The sequence below is a fragment of the Physeter macrocephalus genome, chromosome 14 (assembly GCF_002837175.3).
Source record: "Physeter macrocephalus isolate SW-GA chromosome 14, ASM283717v5, whole genome shotgun sequence".
Taxonomy (NCBI): domain Eukaryota; kingdom Metazoa; phylum Chordata; class Mammalia; order Artiodactyla; family Physeteridae; genus Physeter; species Physeter macrocephalus.
In genome coordinates this window covers 55626242-55647525 of record NC_041227.1, presented here as the reverse complement: position 1 = coordinate 55647525, position 21284 = coordinate 55626242, and the positions used below count along the sequence as shown (strand labels likewise).

Here is a 21284-nt window from a genome sequence, read left to right as displayed (position 1 = left end):
CCTCTCCAGCATTTATTTTATTTTATTTTATTTTTATTTATTTTTTTAACATCTTTATTGTAGTACAACTGCTTTACAATGATATGTTAGTTTCTGCTTTACAACAAAGTGAATCAGTTATACATATACATATGTTCCCATATCTCTTCCCTCTTGAGTCTCCCTCCCTCCCACCCTCCCTATCCCACCCCTCTAGGTGGTCACAAAGCACCGAGCTGACCTCCCTGTGCTATGCGGCTGCTTCCCACTAGCTACCTATTTTACATTTGGTAGTGTATACATGTCCATGCCACCCTCTCACTTCGTCACAGCTTACCCTTGCCCCTCCCCATATCCTCAAGTCCATAATCTAGTAGGTCTGTGTTTTATTCCCATCCTACCCGTAGTCTTTTCATGACATTTTCTTTTCTTAGATTCCATATATATGTGTTAGCATACGGTATTTGTTTTTCTCCTTCTGACTTACTTCACTCTGTATGACAGACTCCAGGTCTATCCACCTCATTACAAATAACTCAGTTTCATTTCTTTTTATGGTTGAGTAATATTCCATTGTATATATGTGCCACATCTTCTTTATCCATTCATCTGTCGATGGACATTTAGGTGGGTTCCATGTCCTGGCTGTTGTGAATAGTGCCGCAATGAACATTGTAGTACATGTCTCTATTTGAATTATGGTTTTCTCAGGGTATATGCCCAGTAGTGGGATTGCTGGGTCATATGTATTTTTGTTTTTATTTCCATTTCTCTAGGAGGTGGGTCAAAAAGGATCTTGCTGTGATTTATGTCATAGAGTGTTCTGCCTATGTTTTCCTCTAAGAGTTTTATAGTGTCTGGCCTTATATTTAGGTCTTTAATCCATTTTGAGTTTATTTTTGTGTGTGGTGTTAGGGAGTCTTCTAATTTCATTCTTTTACATGTAGCTGTCCAGATTTCCCAGCACCATTTATCGAAGAGGCTGTCTCTTCTCCATTGTATATTCTTGCCTCCTTTATCAAAAATAAGGTGACTGTATGTGCGTGGGTTTATCCCTTGGCTTTCTATCCTGTTCCATTGATCTATATTTCTGTTTTCGTGCCAGTACCATACTGTCTTGATTACTGTAGCTTTGTAGTATAGTTTGAAGTCAGGGAGCCTGATTCCTCTAGCTCCATAGATTGCTTTTGCTATTTGGGGTCTTTTGTGTTTCCATACAAATTGTGAAATTTTTTTTTCTAGTTCTGTAAAAAATGCTAGTGGTAGTTTGATAGGGATTGCATTGAATCTGTAGATTGCTTTGGGTAGTAGAGTCATTTTCACAATGTTGATTCTTCCAATCCAAGAACATGGTATATTTCTCCACCTATTTGTATCATCTTTAATTTCTTTCATCAGTGTCTTATAGTTTTCTGCATACAAGTTTTTTGTCTCCTTAGGTAGGTTTATTCCTAGATATTTTATTCTTTTTGTTGCAATGGTAAATGGGAGTGTTTTCTTAATTTCACTCTCAGATTTTTCATCATTAGTGTATAAGAATGCCAGAGATTTCTGTGCATTAATTTTGTATCCTGCTACTTTGCCAAATTCATTGATTAGCTCTAGTAGTTTTCTGGTAGCATCCTTAGGATTCTCTATGTATAATATCATGTCATCTGCAAATAGTGACAGCTTTACTTCTTCTTTTCCTATTTGGATTCCTTTTATTTCTTTTTCTTCTCTGATTGCTGTGGCTAGAACTTCCAAAACTATGTTGAATAAGAGTGGTGAGAGTGGGCAACCTTGTCTTGTTCCTGATCTTAGTGGAAATGGTTTCAGTTTTTCACCATTGGGAACAATGCTGGCTGTGGGTTTGTCATATATGGCCTTTATTATGTTGAGGAAAGTTCCCTCTATGCCTACTTTTTGCAGGGTTTTTATCATAAATGGGTGTTGAATTTTGTCAAAAGCTTTCTCTGCATCTATTGAGATGATCATATGGTTTTTCTCCTTCAGTTTGTTGATATGGTGTATCACGTTGATTGATTTGCGTATATTGAAGAATCCTTGCATTCCTGGGATAAACCCCACTTGATCATGGTGTATGATCCTTTTAATGTGCTGTTGGATTCTGTTTGCTAGTATTTTGTTGAGGATTTTTGCATCTATGTTCATCAGTGATATTGGCCTGTAGTTTTCTTTCTTTGTGACATCCTTGTGAGATTTTGGTATCAGGGTGATGGTGGCCTCATAGAATGAGTTTGGGAGTGTTCCTCCCTCTGCTGTATTTGAGAAGGATACGTGTTAGCTCTTCTGTAAATATTTGATAGAATTCGCTGGTGAAGCCATCTGGTCCTGAGCTTTTGTTTGTTGGAAGATTTTTAATCACAGTCTCAATTTCAGTGCTTGTGAATGGTCTGTTTATATTTTCTCTTTCTTCCTGGTTCGGTCTCGGAAGGTTGTGCTTTTCTAAGAATTTGTCCATTTCTTCCAGGTTGTCCATTTTATTGGCATAGAGTGGCTTGTAGTAATTTCTCATGATCCTTTGTATTTCTGTAGTATCAGTTGTTACTTCTCCTTTTTCATTTCCAATCTGGATGCCATTTTAAATTTACCATCTTAGGAAAAGTTCTAGGCAGGACTGCGAGGGGTTGGCTTCTGGTTGCAGCTGGTGAATGTAGCTGGTTGGATGAATATCAGTAGGAACCTTGGAAAGGATGGTACACTGGTGTATCTGCCAGGGCTCTTTGGTAACAGGCAACAGAAATTTACTCCAGTTGAGGATATTGTGAGCTCATGGAATTGATGACAGGTCAGGTTTGGAAACAGGAAGGAGTCTAAGCAGCTTTGGAAGTCTCCTAACCTGGAAGCAGGGTCCGCGAAATGGTCTCCTAGCAGGAATGGTCCGGTTAAGGCCCTGCTGCAGGAGTGGACACCAGCTGTTTTCTGACTCGCTCTCATTCTGCCCAAGGTTGGCATTCCAGGGAGGAGGCACCTGAGTGACCAGTCTCAGGTCACGTGGCTGCCTCCTGGCCACCAGCGGAAGGATTGGCTGATGGAGCTTCCTGGGACCCTGTTGACTTACATAGTGCGAAGATGTCTGCTTGGGTTCATCATCATCCCCCCAAGACAGTATCCAGTAAGGAAGAAATACCCTTCAAAATGAAATCTGGGTGCTGTTATGAAGGTGGAGTGAATATAGGGTGGCAGAATGCACAGCAGTTGTCCCTGTCACTGCCATATTATAATCTTTCCCACGACAGTTCTGTGTGGTTTGAAAATACCTGTAGGCAGTGGAATGGGGCTGGAGCACAGACTGCATATTTTCCCAGCTTGGTCCTCACTCTCTACCACATCCCTTCTTGTTTTCCTAGTACAGAGTTTCCCCAAATGAGAGATTTGTATCATTGCAGGCACTTAACATTATTTTAAGTGTTAAATATCACAGCATTACATTCCTTTCCATTGCCCAGTGGCTCAGTTATTCTCCTTTCAGTTCCTTTTAAATTGCAGTGATATTGGGGGAAAGACTTGGTTTGGTATTAATATTAAGCTGAATTAAGTGAAATTGCCAATATTTGATCATTTTTTGACATACCAGAATAGTAGTATCATACAGTTGAAAACAGTATCTCAAACACCCCCTGCCTCTCTGTAAACAGAGCGTACAGGTTTCAAGCACAGTCCTCCCCTGACAGCAGCAGAGACAGGATTTTATACTTTATTTGGATGGTATTTACTTTGAGGGCTACTCTGTTGAGGGCCCACAATGTTGGCTTTACATTTGCAATTGCAATAGAGTTTTTCCTTTTAAAAGAGGTTTATACAAGTTGAAAAAGTGAGTCGGACTCAAGACAAGTAAATAATAGAAATATCCTCGCGAGTGACAAAAGTGGCCGAGGTGTCTGTGGACAACAGACGTTGAGGAAAGAAAAAGCGGGCTGGACTGCAGCTGTTGGGTATGGGGGCCTACATGATATACAGTATTATTCTGTGAAAATCCCAACTGTGAGTATCCTTGTGTGTGAGTGTGCCTGCCCGCGTGTGTGAGTGCTTGTGTGCCTGAGAGATTTGTTTGGTCTTGCGAGATTACACGGCAAGATGCAACAGTCCTCACATGAAGTATAAAACAACATTGACAGGAAGGGAAATGACAGGCAGCACTTGTTTTTTCCCATCAGATTTTGTCCTCAGAAACTGGCGGAAGTGGTGGCGGCCATCATGCGCGGGCTCCTCGTCCCATTCTGTTGGCCTTGTTCTCCTGCTCTGTTTTCCCCTAAGGACGACCCGTTCTTGTGCTTCGTTAAAATTATTCCTCGTTCTGTCAGTCAGACTGGCCTGTGGGGAGGCTGTCTTGTATCTTTTGAATAGTTTGCCTTCTAGAAAGAATGGCCCAAGAACTCAGCAGGCGCTGGAAGTTACCTCTAGATGTGCTAGTGCTCCACAGATGCTTCTTCGCATGTGGAATTACAGAGCGTGCTGTTTCCCCACTGAATTAGAAAGAGCAACCCAAACTGTGGGGCAGCAGAGAGAGCGTGGGGTTTGCAGCTCAGAGTTTGAATCCTGGCGTTGCCAGTTCCCGGCCGTGTTGGACTGTGGGCACGTTTCTGACTTGCTTGTGCCTCAGTGTGCTTGTATGTAAATGGGGAGAGTAGTGATAATATTCACTTCATAGAGTTGTGAGTTAGTTCATGTGCCGCCCTTAGAACAGTGCCTGGCAGCTAGTAAGTTTCTAGAAATTGTTAGCTGTTGTTACTGCCATTATAATTTTGTGTGAAGTGCCTTGACACTCTGCCATTATGGGTGGCAGTGAGTTGGCTTTGGGTATTTGCCTCATTTAGAAATTGTAAATTTTTGTTACTCGTTCAGGTGACTATGTCAGAAGAAATCAGAGAGGAGAATTTCTTCTTCCAAAACATGCCAGGGAAGAGAGCTTTGTTTCGGTGATTTTTCTTTACCCGTTAAGGAATTCAAAACGGTTTTGAACTTTTTAGGAAGCTAAGCAGCAAACAGCTGCTCTTTGCTGTTCCCTAATGTTTCTTAGCACAGTTGAAAACTGTCCTGTGTATTCCTCTGGACGCTTATGAAACTGAATGGCTTTTTCAGACATTCCTTTTCCTCTTTTAAATGTCTCTGGATGTTCATCATGTGATTTTTTTAATCTTCATTTTGTCACAAGTTTCTTACCAGCCTCTTAGTGGTCTGAGGTGTTGACTGCATGTTCTAATTCTTCTCATCCTGGCAAAAAACCCTGGGGTTCATTAATTGGATTTCTTATCTCCCTAGCCCCGTGCACTTGATTTCCACTTTGAGGCTCTGTGGTAGATAATTCCACGCTGCATAATCTTCCATTTTACTTTATTGATCAAATGAATTGATTTCTTTTTGAAAAAGGTAATTTTTAGCAAACGCGGAGCCCTAGGGCGTTTAGCAAATCTGAGCACATTTCCGTGTGAATTTTAATGTTTGTATTGTTTGTATCGATAGTTGTTGAGAGCAGTGCTTGGCCCATAGGAAATCATATGTAAGCACTGTCATCATCAACATCACCACTATCCTGGTGTGGAGAAAGGCCTTGAGCATGAAGTATGAGCTTTGGAGTCAGGTGTACTTATCTTCATGCCCACTCGGTCCACAAATCACCAGTTACCAGCTGTGTAATTTAGGACTTGCTCAGCTTCTCTAGGCCTCTCTTGCACGATCTGTAAAATTAGATGATGATCGTGGTACCCACTTCCTAGGGTTGAAGTGAGGATTAGATGTAATATTATTTGCTTGACACGCCCAGTGAGAATTTAGTAAGCGCAATACATTTTCTTCCTATGACTAGACATACCAGTGTTTTGGCTAATTTGGAAACTAAAGGCTGGAATGATTGCTCATTAATTCCTTCATTTAGCAGATACTTGTTTACAGGTCACTGGGTTGGCATTGGGGCTGCAAACTGGATGAGATGGTTGCTGTTCTCAGGGAACTCAGAATTGAGCCTGGGCGATGGACATGTAAGCTGCAGACAGTCATGGTGGCCTGTGGTAATAATTACATAATATAGACGTGAGAGGCGAGTATAGGGTTTTTAGTGGTCATATGGGCAGGATGGGAGTTCCAGGCAGCAGGAGTAGCAAATGTGAGGACGCAGGGGTGTGTGAGAAAGTAGTGGAATCATGGATGATGTGTTGTATGTGTTGGGAGCTGGGCTGGAAGGTCAGTAGATTCTTGGCTTGCTGTCATGGGGAAGTGTTTGAACTTTATCCACTAGGGTATTATTTCTTAAACTATGGCTATTTGTATACTCTTTTCACAATTTTTGCCATTTCCGTATACCATCTGAGCCAGAGATTGGCTTTGAGGTGGAATTTCAAGGCCTTGTCTACTCTGGTCTTGTCATAAGCCATCAGTGAAATCAAAGATTGATGGCTGCTTCTATTTTTTCCTTGACATAGTAAAATGATTAACCTAAAAATGTTCATTTATGGTCCCCCTAAAATCATGTCATGTACCATATACCCATAGCAAACTGTGGTAAGAAGGATAATGATGTAGTCCGATTTGCATTTCAGGAGGGTAGCTGCTGATCAGCATGCCAGGGGTATGGGCAGGTGAGATGGGACCTGGGGTTGCAGCCAGAGGCCGTGGCTCTGTGCAGTAGGCAAGGAAGCTGAGTGGAGGTGGTGGTATCGGGAGAAGGGACAGAAGGCTTAGGACTGAGGCTTGGTAAGATTGACTGACTTGGGCGATGAGACATAAATGCTCTGGCTCTAAGAGATGACCAGAAATCAGAACAAATGTATATTGTTTTAAATTTTGTTTGTTTTATTTATTTTTATTTTTTTGGCTCTAGTAACGGGCTGTAAATTTTATTCTGAGTGGCCTTTGCTTTTTCAAAGGTACATCCGTACTTCAGAGTTGCCTGCATCTTATTTGTTTTCGTTTTTGTTTTTTTTAAATTGGAGTGTGGATGATTTACAATGTTGTGTTAGTTTCTGCTGTACAGCAAAGTGAATCAGTTACACATATGGATATATCCACTGTTTTTTAGATCCTTTTCCCATATACGTCATTACAGAATATTGAATAGAGTTCCCTATGCTATACAGTAGGCCCTTCCTTATTAGTTATCTATTTTATATATGGTAGTGTGTATGTCAATCCCAATCTCCCAACTTATCCCTCCCCACCACCTGTAACCATAAGTTTGTTTTCTACATCTGTGACTCTATTGTTTGTTTAAAGGAAGCTTTCCGTGTGGAGTTTTCTTTCTCCCGGGCTATGGACTCTGACCAAACTTGAAGATCCCTTGGCCACTGACTTTGATTTTTTTTTTTTTTTTTTTTTAACACCACGCCTTGCAGCACGCGAGATCTTAGTTCCCCAACCAGGGATCGAACCTGTGCCCCCTGCAGTGGAAGCTCAGAGTCTTAACCACTGGACCACCTTGGCCACTGACTTGATGCACATTAACCATTTCCTCACCCCTTCTGCATTGAGGGGCTCTTGCTTTTCTCCATCCTCTTTTTCCCTTTGATTTACCAGCTTCTTCAGCTGATTCCTCCTCAGCTGCCATCTCCTGTTCCTGACTTTGAAGCTCCTCATCTGCCAAAAGAATCCCAAGTGGTGTTTGTGTCTAGACCAGAGCTGGAGGGTCTGTCTACCCCTGAGAAGACAGTTACTGTGTTTATGTTAGTAACTTTAAAAAATGGTCAGAAATGATGATTTAACCCGTTTAAAAGTTGGTTATTTTTCTAATTTCTGGTTCCTCTGGTAGAACATTCATTTGACTTCTTTTTACATGCCTGTCTGCCATCCTCAGGCCTTCACACGAACAGTATCTTTTTTTTTTTAAATTAATTTTTATTGGTATAGTTGCTTTACACACACTGATAGTATCTTGAAAACTACTGCCTTGTGAGTTTTCACTGTTACCAAGCTTGCATTTTTTCTGGTTCTTTGTCAACTGTTTTTTTCCCCCTCTTTTTTCTCTACCATATCCTCCTCTCCCTCCCTCTGGGTAACTTACGTTAATGATCAAGAATCGTTTGTTCTGTGTATTTCTCCACATTCATTTAATCTTTTACAGTTAAAATACATGTGTATACACACACACACACACACGCAGGTTTTATTGCCATTGTCTTACAAAAATTGAATTATATTTAATCTGCATCTGTATTTTCTCTCTTGGCAGTACCCTGTCAAAACCTTTCCAAGCTAGAGTTCTAAAAATTCTTTTTAAAAGGCTGCATTATATTGCATGATGCAGATATACCAACAATTGCCTGTGAAGTAATACTGACTTTGTTTCCAATTTTTACTACTATGGACAGTGAAACAACAGACATCCTTGAGCATGTTTTCTTATGTACTAAGGATTTTGTTTGGCAGAGATTTCCGGGTTGGGTTGCTGGGCCAGAGAGAATGTGTTTATTTTTAATAGTTGTGGTCAGGTATCTTTCTAAAAATTTCTACTGGCAGTGCATGAAACTACCCTTTTCTTCCTTCCTAATAATAGTTTTGAGTGTTGTTTTGAAGTTTCGTCAGTCTGATGGTTGAAAAGTGGTGGCTCACTGTCATTTTAATTTGCATATTGATTGCTAGTGAATTTCAGTTGTTTTTTTTTAATATTTGTGAGCTATTTGGCTTTGCTCTCTTGTGCAAAGCTGCTTCATATTGTTTGTCCAATTTCTTGTCGGATTATTTGTCCCCTTGTCAATTTGTGAGAGCTCTTTGTATATTATAGTAATTAATTAACCTTTCATCTGTTTTCTGTGTTGCAAATATTTTTTTTTCGAATCTGTCCATTATCTTTGTAGGCACAGGTAATAGTATCTATTACGATACTACGTTAAAAAATTTTTACATGGTTAAATGTCTTTTTACTGATTCCATATACCAACCCACCAGTTTCTGTGTTTTCAGTGTTTTAAGATCTTCCTCAATGTTAGAGTATGCATGTGGTCTTTTACATTTTCTTACAAGATTTTTAATGTGTACAGTTAAGCCTTTGAGCCATCTGGAATTTATCTTTGTAGGGTTTCTGAGATAAAACTAAAACCAATTTTAGTTTCTTCTAGGTGGATGCCACCTTTCTCAGAGATCTTTTTGGCTCATTATCTCTGGCCTGCAATTTACTTTCGTTCCATTTACCTAGCACAGAGGGAGGGTGCTCTAGGCCAAAGCACGGAGGACTTAATTGAGAGCCCTGCGCTGATTTGATTCACTGGCCCCAGCACCCCTGGCACAGCAAGGAGCGGGAGAGAGCCTTGTACGCTGGTGCTGTCACACTGAGGAGGAGGAGCCCAGCCTTAACCCCAGCCCTCATTATCCTTGCTCTGGATGAGTTTGCCTGAATTTTCAAGGATGCTTAGGTCTACCCACCTGATGGTAGATGACGCAAATAATTGAGAGGACAGGCTTTTGGAAGCTCAGTCCTCTTCCTCTTTCTCTCCCTCCTCCTTCAAATAGGAATCATACCATTTATATTACACTGTAACTTGCTTTTTTTTTTTTTTTTTTTATAACTTGGCCATGTATTATGGACGTTGTTTCAGGTCACTAGGTAACATAATGGTGCAGCCTACCATCCGTGGCTTCTTTATGTGTAATTAAGAAAGAAAAACCACTGCCAGTTTTAATTGGATAATTTCATCAATTATGAGGCACACTTGGATTTCCAAGACCTTAAAATGTGGGGAAGAAAGGTCCTTCTAGGTTGTTTAGGTTTGGCATCTCATTCTTTTAAAATTTCTACATAATATTTTGTAGTGTGGAGGTGCTGTAACTTATTTACTGTTTTCCTGTTAATGGACGTTCAGGTTGTGTCTAGTTTTGTTTCTGCTTTTACTATTATAACAATGCCGCAATAAAAATATTTGTGTATGTGTATGTCTTTGCCTACTAATGCTTTTATATTTAATTGTTTATTTCAACTTTAAAAAAAAATAAATTTATTTTATTTATTTATTTTTGGCTGCGTTGGGTCTTCGTTGCAGTGCGTGGGCTTCTCATTGCGGTGGCTTCTCTTGCTGTAGCTTCTCTAGGCGCGCAGGCTTCAGTAGTTGTAACACGTGGGCTCAGTAGTTGTGACTCGCTGGCTGTAGAGTGCAGGCTCAGTAGTTGTGGAGCACGGGCTTAGTTGCGCTGCGGCATGTGGGATCTTCCCGGCCCAGGGCTCGAACCCACGTGCCCTGCATTAACAGGTGGATTCTTAACCACTTTGCCACCAGGGGAGCCCTATTTCAACTTTTAATTTTGAGACAAATAGAGATTCACATGCAGTTGTATGTATGTGAATAATATAGAAAGATCCCATTTACCCTTTACCCACTTTTCCCCAGTGGTCACATCTTGTAAAATTCTAGGCCGGCATTTCAAATTTCGCTAGTTTTACTTATACTTATTTGTGTGTGTGTATGTAGTTCTGTGCAGTTTTGTCGCGCTGTAGGTTCATGTGTCCCCCACTACAGTCAAGATACAGAATGGTTTCATCACCACAGGGTTCCTCCTGTAGCTTTTTTATAACCATGCCCACCTCCCTCCTGACCCCTCCTTCCCCATTCCTAACTCCTGGCAACTACCAATCTGTTCTCCATTTCTATAATTTCATCATTCCAAGAATGTTATGTAAGTGGAATCATACAGTGTGTAATTTTGGGGATTGGCTTTTTTTTTTTCACTCAGGGTAATTTCCTTGAGAGGCATCCAGATTGCTGCATGTATCCATAGCGTGTTTCTTTTTATTGCTGCGTAGTATTCTGTGGTCTGGATGTACCACAGTCTGTTTATTCCTTGAAGGACATCTGTGTTGTTTTCAGTTTTTGGCTACTGGAAATAATGCTGCTATAAACATTTATGTACAGGTTATTTGTGTGAACATAAGTTTTCATTTCTTTGAGATAAGTACTCAAGAGTACAATTGCTGGGTTGTATGATATTTGCAGATTTAGTTTTATAAGAAACTGCCAACTGTTTTCCAGACTGGCTGTACCATTTACATTCCCACCAGCAACGTGTGAGTGATCCAGTTTCTCTGCATTCTTGTCAGCATTTAGTACTCTCATGATTTTCTATTTTGGCCATCCCTATAGGTGTGTAGACATATCTCACTGTAGTGTTAATGTGCGTTTCCCCAATGGCTAGTGATGTTGAACATATTCTCCTGTTCTTATACATGTGTATCCTTTTTGGTGAAATATCTGTTCATGATTTTTGCTCATTTTTTAATTAGTAGTGCTTTTATTTTTATAGGATAAATTCCTAGAAGTAGGATTGCTGGGTCAAAGGGTACAGGCATTTAAACAAATTGTACTGCCTGGTCTCTTTGCAGAAGGATGTAGGAATTCACATTTATATTCCAATCAGCAGTACCCATTTACATGTACTCTTGCTAGATCTGTGACTGGTTTGAAATTGATAGTCCTAAGTTGATAGCTTAGTATTTGCGACACTTTCCTGGTCACTAGTGAGACTGAATATCTTTTCCTATGTTTATTGGCCAACTGTATTTCCTCCCTTCATGGTTTGTTGGTTCACCTTCTTTAATAGTCTTTTAATTTTTTGAGTTGCATGTCTTTTTTTTGTCCATTTGTGGAAGCACTTCGTGTACTATGGCCCTTAATTTTTTTTTCAGTTGTGTGCTGTAAATATTTTCTCCAGTCTATCATTTATTGTTTTACCATATTTATATCTTTTGCCGTGTTGAAATTTAAACATTTTATGTGGTTAATTCTATGAACTTTAAAAATTTTGTTTTGAGAGTATACTGTCCTGAGGTTCTTCTGTATTTTTCTCTATCATTTTTTCTACACTTATATATTTTTTTGATCTTAACCCATTTGGAATTTAGCTCTGTGATGGTTTGAGACAGAAGTTTATTTTTATTTTCTTTCAGCCCTATAACCACTTGGGTCAGTGCCACTGGTTAAATAGCCCATTCTTGCTCATCTGAGTTGAAGTGCTACCATTATTATATATAAAATATTTCCATATTCATTTGGACTTTTGGAGGGGGATTCTCTATACTGCTCCATCAATTTGTTTATCTCTGTACCCAAAACCACACTAGGCCAAGTCCTTCCTGTGATTAGTATTGGAATTGTATTAAATATATACATTAATTTGGGAAGAATTAACATTTTTATTTTAATAAATCTTCCCATTTATGAAAACAATATTTCTATTTATTTTGAGCTTTACACCTTTTAAGAATATTATGTTTTTCTTCATATAGGACATGTATTTTTCTTATTAAAAATATGATTTATTTTACTTTTGTTACTGTTGTGAATGTAGTTCGCCTCCACCATTTTGTTGACTTAAAAAAAAATCAACTTTTAATGTTACAGTTTCTTTTATTGCAATATTTTAAATTTGCGGGTTAGAAACTTTTTTATATCTTTTTGTAGATCTGCTTTTTTTCACTTAATATTATAATCCAAGCTTTAAAAAAAATGCCATTTCAAGTTTCAGTAAGCATTTTAATAGTTGCATGATTTTTTTCTCACCATAACTTTGATGCCATATTTTTTCATTCTTTTTAGCTCAAGGTAGCAATATTTCTGGTTCTTGAGACATGAATACTTTTTAAATGCTTGTTTTAGAAAAAAAGCTAAGTCAGAAAAGCATAGAGGCAAGAAAGACATCAACAGTAATTATTTTACCAAGTCGCTCTTAATTTTTCACATAATCCCCTTCAGATTTTTTTTTTTTTTTTCTGTACGCTGGCCTCTCACTGTCGTGGCCTCTCCCGTTGCGGAGCAGGCTCCGGACGCGCAGGCTCAGCGGCCATGGCTCACGGGCCCAGCCGCTCCGCGGCATGTGGGATCTTCCCGGACCGGGGCACAAGTTCATGTCCCCTGCATCGGCAGGCGGACTCTCAAGCACTGCGCCACCAGGGAAGCCCTGCCCCTTCAGATTTTTTTGTGAGTTTTTTTTAGCATAGTTGAAAACATACTTAATATACAGTTCTGTACCCTGCTTATTTTTCATTTTATGTTATAAACCTGTTGGCTTATCATTATAAGCTCTTGGTAAATAAGGGCTAAATGGCATTCGATTTTGTGTTGTATTATCATTTAACCAATTCCCCAAGTGTCCAATCTTTATGTGTTTTTAACTTTCCACAGTTGTAAATAATGTTTTGAATATTTTCATTCTTAAATCTTTATCTGACTTGTAGATTACAACCGAGGATTGATTTCTGCCAGTAGAATTCAGCGGTTAAAGGATGTGAACCTTTCTGAAATTTATAACACATAAATAAATGTAGGGCATGGCCCATTTCAAATGACTGTCATGTGATGGCCTTGCTGTAGTTGATGATTGTACTGTCTTAGTTGATGATTGTACTGTCTTAAATCTGAGGTATGGCTAATGCTGTTAATGGCCGGTTTTTATGGGTACTATCGTCTCCGTTCTAGGTGACATTGGAGCTTTCCACACGAGGATGATCCAATCCATTTTCATGATTGTACTTTTCACCAAAAGGTTCTAGTAAAGCTGTAACGTAGTGAAAGGATCAATTTGAAGTTATGCTGTCACGAGGTTAATTTGATGGCAGTTCTTAAAATGCAGCTTTCATTGCCGATCCTTTCTGTCTCACATTTGCCATAAATGTCTAACATTTGCCATAAAAAAGTACAGGATTCTTAGGATTCTTATTATAGATTAATGTGGCAGGTTAAGCTGTCTTGAAATTTAGGACACAGCTTAGGAAAACCAGTGCTTGCAGAATTTTAGCAGCAAACCAGTTAAGCTCGTGCAATATCCAGCTGTGCCGGCGGTCGGTTGAGAGCCCGGTTTAAAGTCAGCCGGAGGAGGTTGTTTCATTTTCCACTCGTTAACTCCTTCATCAAGCTTTTACCGGGCACCTTGAGGGCAGGTTTTTTAAAAACAACTTAACTGAAGTCTAATTTACTTACCATAAAAATCTACTCATTGTACGTGTACAATGCAGTGATTTTTTTTTTAAACGTAAATTTATAGAGTTATGTAACCATCACCACAATTCAGGTTCAGAACATTTTCATTGCCCCAAAGAGTTCCCTTGTGCCAGTTTACAGTTAATTTCTGATTTCAGCCTTAGGCGACACTAATCTACTTGTAGTTTCTATGTATTTACCTTTTCTCGACATTTCATGGAATCATACAATGTATGGCTTTTGGGTGTGACTTCTTTCCCTTAGCATGATATTTTCAAGGCTCATCCTTGTTGCAGCATGTGTCAGTACTTTATTCCTTATTATTGCTGAATATTAGTCCATTGTATCGATATACCACATTTTATCTATCCATTCATCTGGTAAACAGCTATATGCATAAAAACTTGAAGTGATTTTCTTGGCTGGTGCTTTTTAAAAAAATTGAAACATTCACTGTTAAGTGCCCTGCTTAATTAAGAACATGGCCAATTCATTAACTGATAGTAGAAGTTAGATGTGAGAAAATGCTGTGGAGGCAACCAATCCTCCCACCGCCTCCCCTCCCCTGCCATGTGTCAGAGAGCACTCAGCAGAGAGCATTCTGGTAAACAGGAGAGGCTGAGCTGAGAAAATAATGAGCTCCGTGAAAGCAGGTGCCCCTTTCATTTTTGCAGAAAGTATCATATGCCTGAGTCAAGGTGAGAAGAAATGGAAAACCTTCAGGTGACATGATTATAAATCAGTGCCCATAGCATGCCCACCACAAGCTGAAGGGCTTAGATTCATGTAGTTGGACCAGTGTGTTCTCCTTGGTTCTCTAGTCTTTTTAAAAAAGTTTTATTTATTATTAATTAATTAATTAATTTTGGCAGCACCAGGTCTTAGTTGCGGCATGCAGGATCTTTTAGTTGTGGCATGTGGACTTCTTAGTTGCGGCATGTGGACTCTTAGTTGTGGCATGCATGTGGGATCTAGTTCCCTGACCAGGGATTGAACCTGGGCCCCCTGCATTGGGAGCACAGAGTCCTACCCACTGGAGCACCAGGGAAGTCCCTTGGTCCCCTAGTCTTAACTGACCTGGATTTGGATTCCAAATTATACAAGATCTCCTGAGATGCATCTCTCACCTAAGTAAACATCAAGTCCATGTTCTGAGTTCTTCGAGGGGAGGGACCATATTGGTCACATATACCACGGATGGCAGGCATTGTGCTAGGTGCTGTCGCCACTAAGATGAACAAGGCGTGATCCTTGCTCTCTGGAAACTCAAGTTAGCAAGAGGAGACAGCTTTGGAAAGCAGATTGTTAACAGAGATTGACCAAGTGCTGCAGCAGAAGGAAGCTCAGCATGAGGAAGGCTTCCTGGAGGAGGGGACCCTTGAGCTAAGTCTTAAATGACCTGTAAGTATAAGCTCAGGTCAAATGGGGAGGTGAAAAGGGGACATGGAGAGGGTGTTAAGTAGAATGGCCTTCAGCAAGGCAGGCATCGTAATGAACTAATTATAGGACTAACGCCCACCTGGGTTTTCTGCTGTGTTGGGTTGATTGTGACCTATGTGCATCTGGAAGGTAATGCTGCTGATGTAAGCAAACCTTGGGGACTGGGTTTGTGCTGTTCACCTGTATTCCATTCCCCTTAGGGGCCAGATGTTATTATAGAGTTGGTGGGGCAGTTACTGACTTGTGCATTGGAGCCAAACAAACCGACAGGGATTGTTGAGTTAATCATTGTATTTGCAGATGATTCGTTTAAAGATGTGGTTTATTATGGAGAATTCTAAACACAGACCAAGGTTTTTGCCTTCCTCCCCACCCCACCCTGAAACAGGGCCCTGGTCAGGCTCTGTTTTGCTATGCCTTGCTTTTGGTTCCTGTGAGATTTAGATAGTTTTGGCGGGTGTCCCAGCTTTCAGGGAGCCCTCAGATGTGTGCCTGTGTGGATATGCAGGGAGACTAGCATATGCACATCTAATATTTAAGAGTGACGTCTGCCACAGCAAAAAGAGTTGTTTCAATGTGGGGGAGTATTCTGGGACCCAGGGTTCAAGAATCACCCTTTTACCTATCCACTGAAAAAGCATTTACAGAGCACACACTGTGTTCCAGGCACTGAGTGAGCTAGGTGCAGGGGAGCCAGGAGGACAAGGTAGGAGTTGGAAACCAAATAGTGTAGCTGAGGACAAGTTCAGTTTGGGATGCCAGGTAGGGCTCCTTCCTGTGGAGGACTAACTTTTTTTTTTTTAAGTTTTTATTCTATATTGGGGTATAGCCGATTAACAATGTTGTGATAGTTTCAGGTGCACAGCAAAGTGACTCAGCCATACATATACATGTATCCATTCTCCCCCAAACTCCTGCAGGGCTAACTTTGATCATTGGCAGTAGTAACTTAGAATTCTGGGATGGATTAGTGATGTCTGTCATGGGCACAGACTAGAGGATAAATATTCGTGTGCTGTGTATTTGCTGATGCTGGGTTAGCGTTTTCTGGTGTAGACAGAAGACTTGAGTAAAGGTGGCATATGGGAGGGAGTTGACTTTTGTCTTAAAGTAAAGCATGTTTGTCGTGGTGGCATGGGGTGTAGTGGAAACTACCTTGGATCAGCATGGGGGTGGGTAGGGCTGGAGTACCCATGTTGCTGCTAATTACGTACTTACTAGGTACTGTCTCTTAAATGTCTCTAAGCCTCAGTTTCTTGACGTGTAAAATGGAGATAATAATACCTGCCTCAACCATATCATAATGTTGATGGGAGGAGCTAGTGAAATCATGGATGTGAAGATGTTTTACCACCCACAGAGTGATAGACACTTGCAGTATTATGACTACAGGTGTGGGGGTGGGTGGAGCAGGAAATGCCTGCAGTTACGCAAGGATGAGCCAGATGGTGTTGGCCGCAGGGTCTTTGCACTGGGTCTGTCTGCCCAGCCTGCTGCCTCTTGTCATATCCAGGTCATAAGTTTACCTCCATTCGGGCCACAGAATCTAAGCCTGTTCTTGCCCTGGCTCCACCTACCACCTCATCCTGTTTTATTTTCTTCAAAGGTCTCATCAACTGATACGGTCTGGTTAGCTTATTTGTGTATCTTCCCCTGCTAGAACCATGGAAACGTGGTGAGGCAGAGACCTTTTCTGTCTCACTCCCACCTTCATATCCTCAGAGCCTAGAACAGTGCCTGGCATGTAGGAGACGTTCAGGATTTCTTAACATTTGTTGCATGAATGATTGGAAGAGTCTCTGAAGTCCACAGACCCAATTGGGCTGGGGGCCCAGGAGCCCTGTGAGGATTGTTAAGAATTGAGTGTAGTTGCTATGATCTCATCTCTCTGTGAACATGTTCCTGAATCTCCCATTTCTTTGGTTACTGATAAATCAATTCAGTTAAATGCACAGTAATTGTAACTTAATTGACAATTCCGTCAACTCCGGATCTGACTTCACAATGTAATCTCTTACAACAAAATAAAGGACAAGAATCAGAATTCATATTATTTTTTAGGGTATATAACAGGCCATGAAATTATACAGTGTTTCCAATTTGGCAGGCTGGTGAATTCAATCTCTTAAAAGATAATCTTGTTTCATAAAGGACATGTTATGAATTATAGTTGAAACTTGTGAATTGGATACAATTAACACCCAACCCCTCCCCACACAGAACTGATTTGTTTTTTATTTTTTTTTATTTTTTGGGGGGGCTCCCGATGCTCAGGCTCAGCGGCCGTGGCTCACGGGCCCAGCCGCTCCGCGGCACATGGGATCCTCCCGAACCGGGGCACAAACCCGTGTCCCCCGCATCGGCAGGCGGACTCCCAACCACTGCACCACCAGGGAAGCCCTGATTTGTTTTTAAATTGGCTTTTTTTTTTTTTTCTTCTCCCCTGCTGGCTGGCACCAGTTCCATTTCCCCTTGTTTCTTGTGAATTGTTACTGTGCTTTCACCAGTCTGACGAACTTGGCTAGACTGTGTGGGGCTTCCCTAAATTATGTGAAATGAACATAAATGGAGATTGGTGTGGAGTCAGTTACATGTCAGTTACCTGTCTGTAAATCCAGGTGTCTAGTGTGTACCCTCACTAGCTCCCTGGAGATGCCAGGGCCGCCCTGGTTGTTTCTCTGCCTTCACAGGGTGGATTGATGAATCATTGGTTCTCTCGCAGGGTAACCTGTCTGTGTGCCCAGTTTGAGGCCGTCCTGCAGCATGGCGTGAAGAGGAGTCGAGGATTAGCACTAACAGCAGCTGCGATCAAACAGGCAGCAGGCTTCTCCAGCAAAACCGAAACAGGTACTGCTCGGCCTGATGCATCCCGGAGGATGTTCCTTTCTCTTGCTCTTTTAATTTTTGTTTATTTTTTAATAGCGGGCAAGGCAGTCATCGTGTGGGACTGGTGGGGGCCAGTGGCACGTGGTGGTGCAGAAATCCGTGGTAAGGATGTCTTACTTGCAGTCAGTTAGGGTGTTGTCTGGTTTCTTAATTTAAATGAAGTCAGCCTTTGTGCAGAATTCTCAGAGCCATGTGTTGTGGTCTCTGAGGGGCTTGGGGGACCTGCAGCTAAGGTGCTTATTTCACCAACATGGTGTGGCAATTTCTGTGAAACTAATAATCTGTTCTAACTTTATGCACAAGGATAGCATGGCATTTCATAATTAAATCTGTCTTCAATAACAGCAGCAGAAACCAGGCAGGTCTCTGAGCTTATAGTTCTGCTGCCATCCATTTTAAAATTGTCACAGCATTTCCCTTGTCCTGTGCTCCTGTGTCTCTGAATGACAGGGATAATGCTAATAATAATAATAATTCAACACTCATGGGTACTTAGTGCAAGCCTGGCACTTTGTTAGTCTTTTATATAAATTAACTCGCTCAGTTCACACAATAGCCCTATGAGTGATGGGGACCTTCATCTCTCTTCTCCATGGTACAGATGTGATTTGTTCGAAGCGGTTTGCTTTGGATCTGAAGTTTGAAGTGTATCATGTCATAATAACAACATCCTATGTTCCACCCCACTCGCACATGTAAAAGAGCAGGTTCTTTCAGACCCTGCTTGTGGCTGCCGCCCTGAATTCCCAAATCCTTCTTGTTACTGTGATATCAGTGTCACTGCTGAGTAAAATGTGTCACCTTTTGCTAGTTCACCTCCTTTCACAGCAAAAAATCAGTGCTCGCCGTGTCTGGTAGAGGTGTTTGTGGAAATTCTCTGCCCACTGAAGCAAACCCTGTGCCTTTCCCTCTTGTGTGGGCGTGTCTCCTTTCCCTTTTCTCCCACCCCTTCAGCAGATCTTTCATCCCTGTTCATCTCACCGGTTGCTCATTTTCAGAAATGAATGTGGGTCCTGTTGGGGTTAGGGGATGGCTGCACGAGGGATTCCTGTCACCGCTGACTTTTCTTCCATGTTCCCGGGTCCCTTCCTTAAAAGTCAGGGACATAGGGGGCCAGTTCAGAGAAGAGCCGGTGTCAAGGGCCTCAGTCCTTGTAGAAACCACAGCCAGCTGCCTTGGCCACCTTGGATGTCAGCCTCCGTCGTCCCGGTGGCATTTTATATACAGGATGCTTCCCTGAGCCTCTGTGTGGGGATGGCGTAGGGCTGGTTGATGGCTGTTTGAGGACATGGCTTTTCCGAGAGTCCTCCTTGGCTTGCTGGGCCCTTGTGTTTCTTCTCATTTCCTTCTTACCTGTCTGTGGGGCAGCTACCTCAGAGGAACTGGTGACTGGTGTGGAATAGACCACCAGGCTCTGGGCAGCTCCTGGGCATGGCAGAGGCAACCCTGGCTTTGGAGTCAGACTCTGAGGGTATGTCTGGCATGACCCTGGGAAAATGCCCCTCTGTGCGTTCATTGTTTGCACCTGTAAAGGCAGAGCATCTAGTCTCCCTGGGGGGTTGTCAGGAGGCTTCAGTGAGACTCTCATGTGAAGCACCTGCTTCAGTTCATAGACCTGCCCCCCCAGTAAATGTTTAACCAGTTACCCTCTTCTCCCAATCACCCTTTAAACGTTTTATCTCTTTCTCCACCTCACCCCCTCTTGAGGCTCTGACCTTTTAACCATGAAGAATGCCTCTACCTATTCCCATCCAGACTAGAATTTTTATCTTTTTGTTACTTGGCCCTGATAATCACAGAAGCACCTACACGTTTGCAAGACATCGCCAGCCTTCACCTTCTTGCTGTTTCCCTGCATCTCATCATGATTTCTACGCTTGCATTCTGAAGAGACTGATGAGCAGTCTCTGGCTTTGTTTCTGTCGAGGAGGGTGTGCTGGGCAGCCTCCTGGCCAATTAGAAGCAAAGGAAAGACCAGACTAGCTTAGCCCTGGAGTGGTTGCCAAGGGATTGTGTCATCATTGTTGGCAGCGTTAATTAACCATTCACGGGTGTAGGATGATCCTTGGCTGATTAAAACCTCTTTCCTGCCATTGAATGTTTGATTAAAAACCTCACGAGAGAGGGGGCAGGTGTTTCTTCAGCTGCTCAGAGTTGGAAAAGATCAGATCAGTGACTTCTTACGGTTGTTCTTAAAGCCATTGGAATGACCTTGCCAGGCAGAATGAATAAAATGAAGTCTGAAGAGAAGGATCCGACGGGAATGAGCGTTGCTCTGCTCCCTTGTCTCCGCTGGCTGCTGGGCTGGGCCCTCTATGTAGCTTAGCGATCGGACGGCAGGGTTGAAATCCCCGCTCAGCGACTTGTCACACATGAGCTCTCTGGGACACCTCCTCTCTGAGCTTCTGTTTCCTCGTGCGTAAACTAAGGGTAATAACGGGACCCGCCTCGCAGGGTTGTGGTGGGGGCTCGAGGCCTTGGTACTGGGCTGCCCGAGCTGGTGCGTGATGGTGACATGCCTATTCCAGCGTAGGTGATGGTGTCTTTACTTTTCAGATGATGACACTGAGCTTCAAGTAAGTTAATACGTGGCCCAAGTTCCCATGGCTGGTAAATGGCAGAGCTGAGGATTCCAACCCAGGTCAGACTGATATCAAGAAGTTCCTGGCCCTTCCCTGCTCCCCACCTCCTCTGGCAGCAGGCCTGATGCCCATTATTGCTCCTCTGTAGACCAGTCTAACTCAGTGAACTGAATTGAAAGTGACAGGAGAGAATGAGTAACGGTGAATTAATCCACAAGGCTGTTGCATTAACTGTTTCTAGATGAAGAGAGAAAAGCTGAACTTCAGAGTAATGACTGAATAAAATGACATTGTTGAAAATCACAATACAGTAGATAATACTGAGAGTCTGCCAGGGGCATGACTGCATTTGGTTGTCTGCGGTTAGGGTGCATGTAGGACTGAGTTTGGAAACTGGTGCCCTTGCACAGCGTATTAAAAAAACTTTTTTTTTTAAAGTTGCCAACACTTAAAAATTATGAGATTTTAGGTTGAAATATAGATTTCTAGATTTTCTTAAACT

General features: G+C 41.8%; 1 protein-coding gene across 1 annotated transcript in view; it reads left to right on the top strand.

The window, feature by feature from the left end:
• LOC114487545 (sorting nexin-29-like) overlaps positions 1-21284 on the top strand; it is a 54344-nt gene that overhangs the window by 752 nt on the left and 32308 nt on the right. The window contains exons 2-4 of the mRNA XM_028498020.1: positions 2930-3097; positions 7492-7637; positions 18037-18161. Of these exons, the coding sequence (XP_028353821.1) occupies positions 2930-3097; positions 7492-7637; positions 18037-18161 (439 nt within the window). The remainder of the gene's footprint in view (positions 1-2929; positions 3098-7491; positions 7638-18036; positions 18162-21284) is intronic.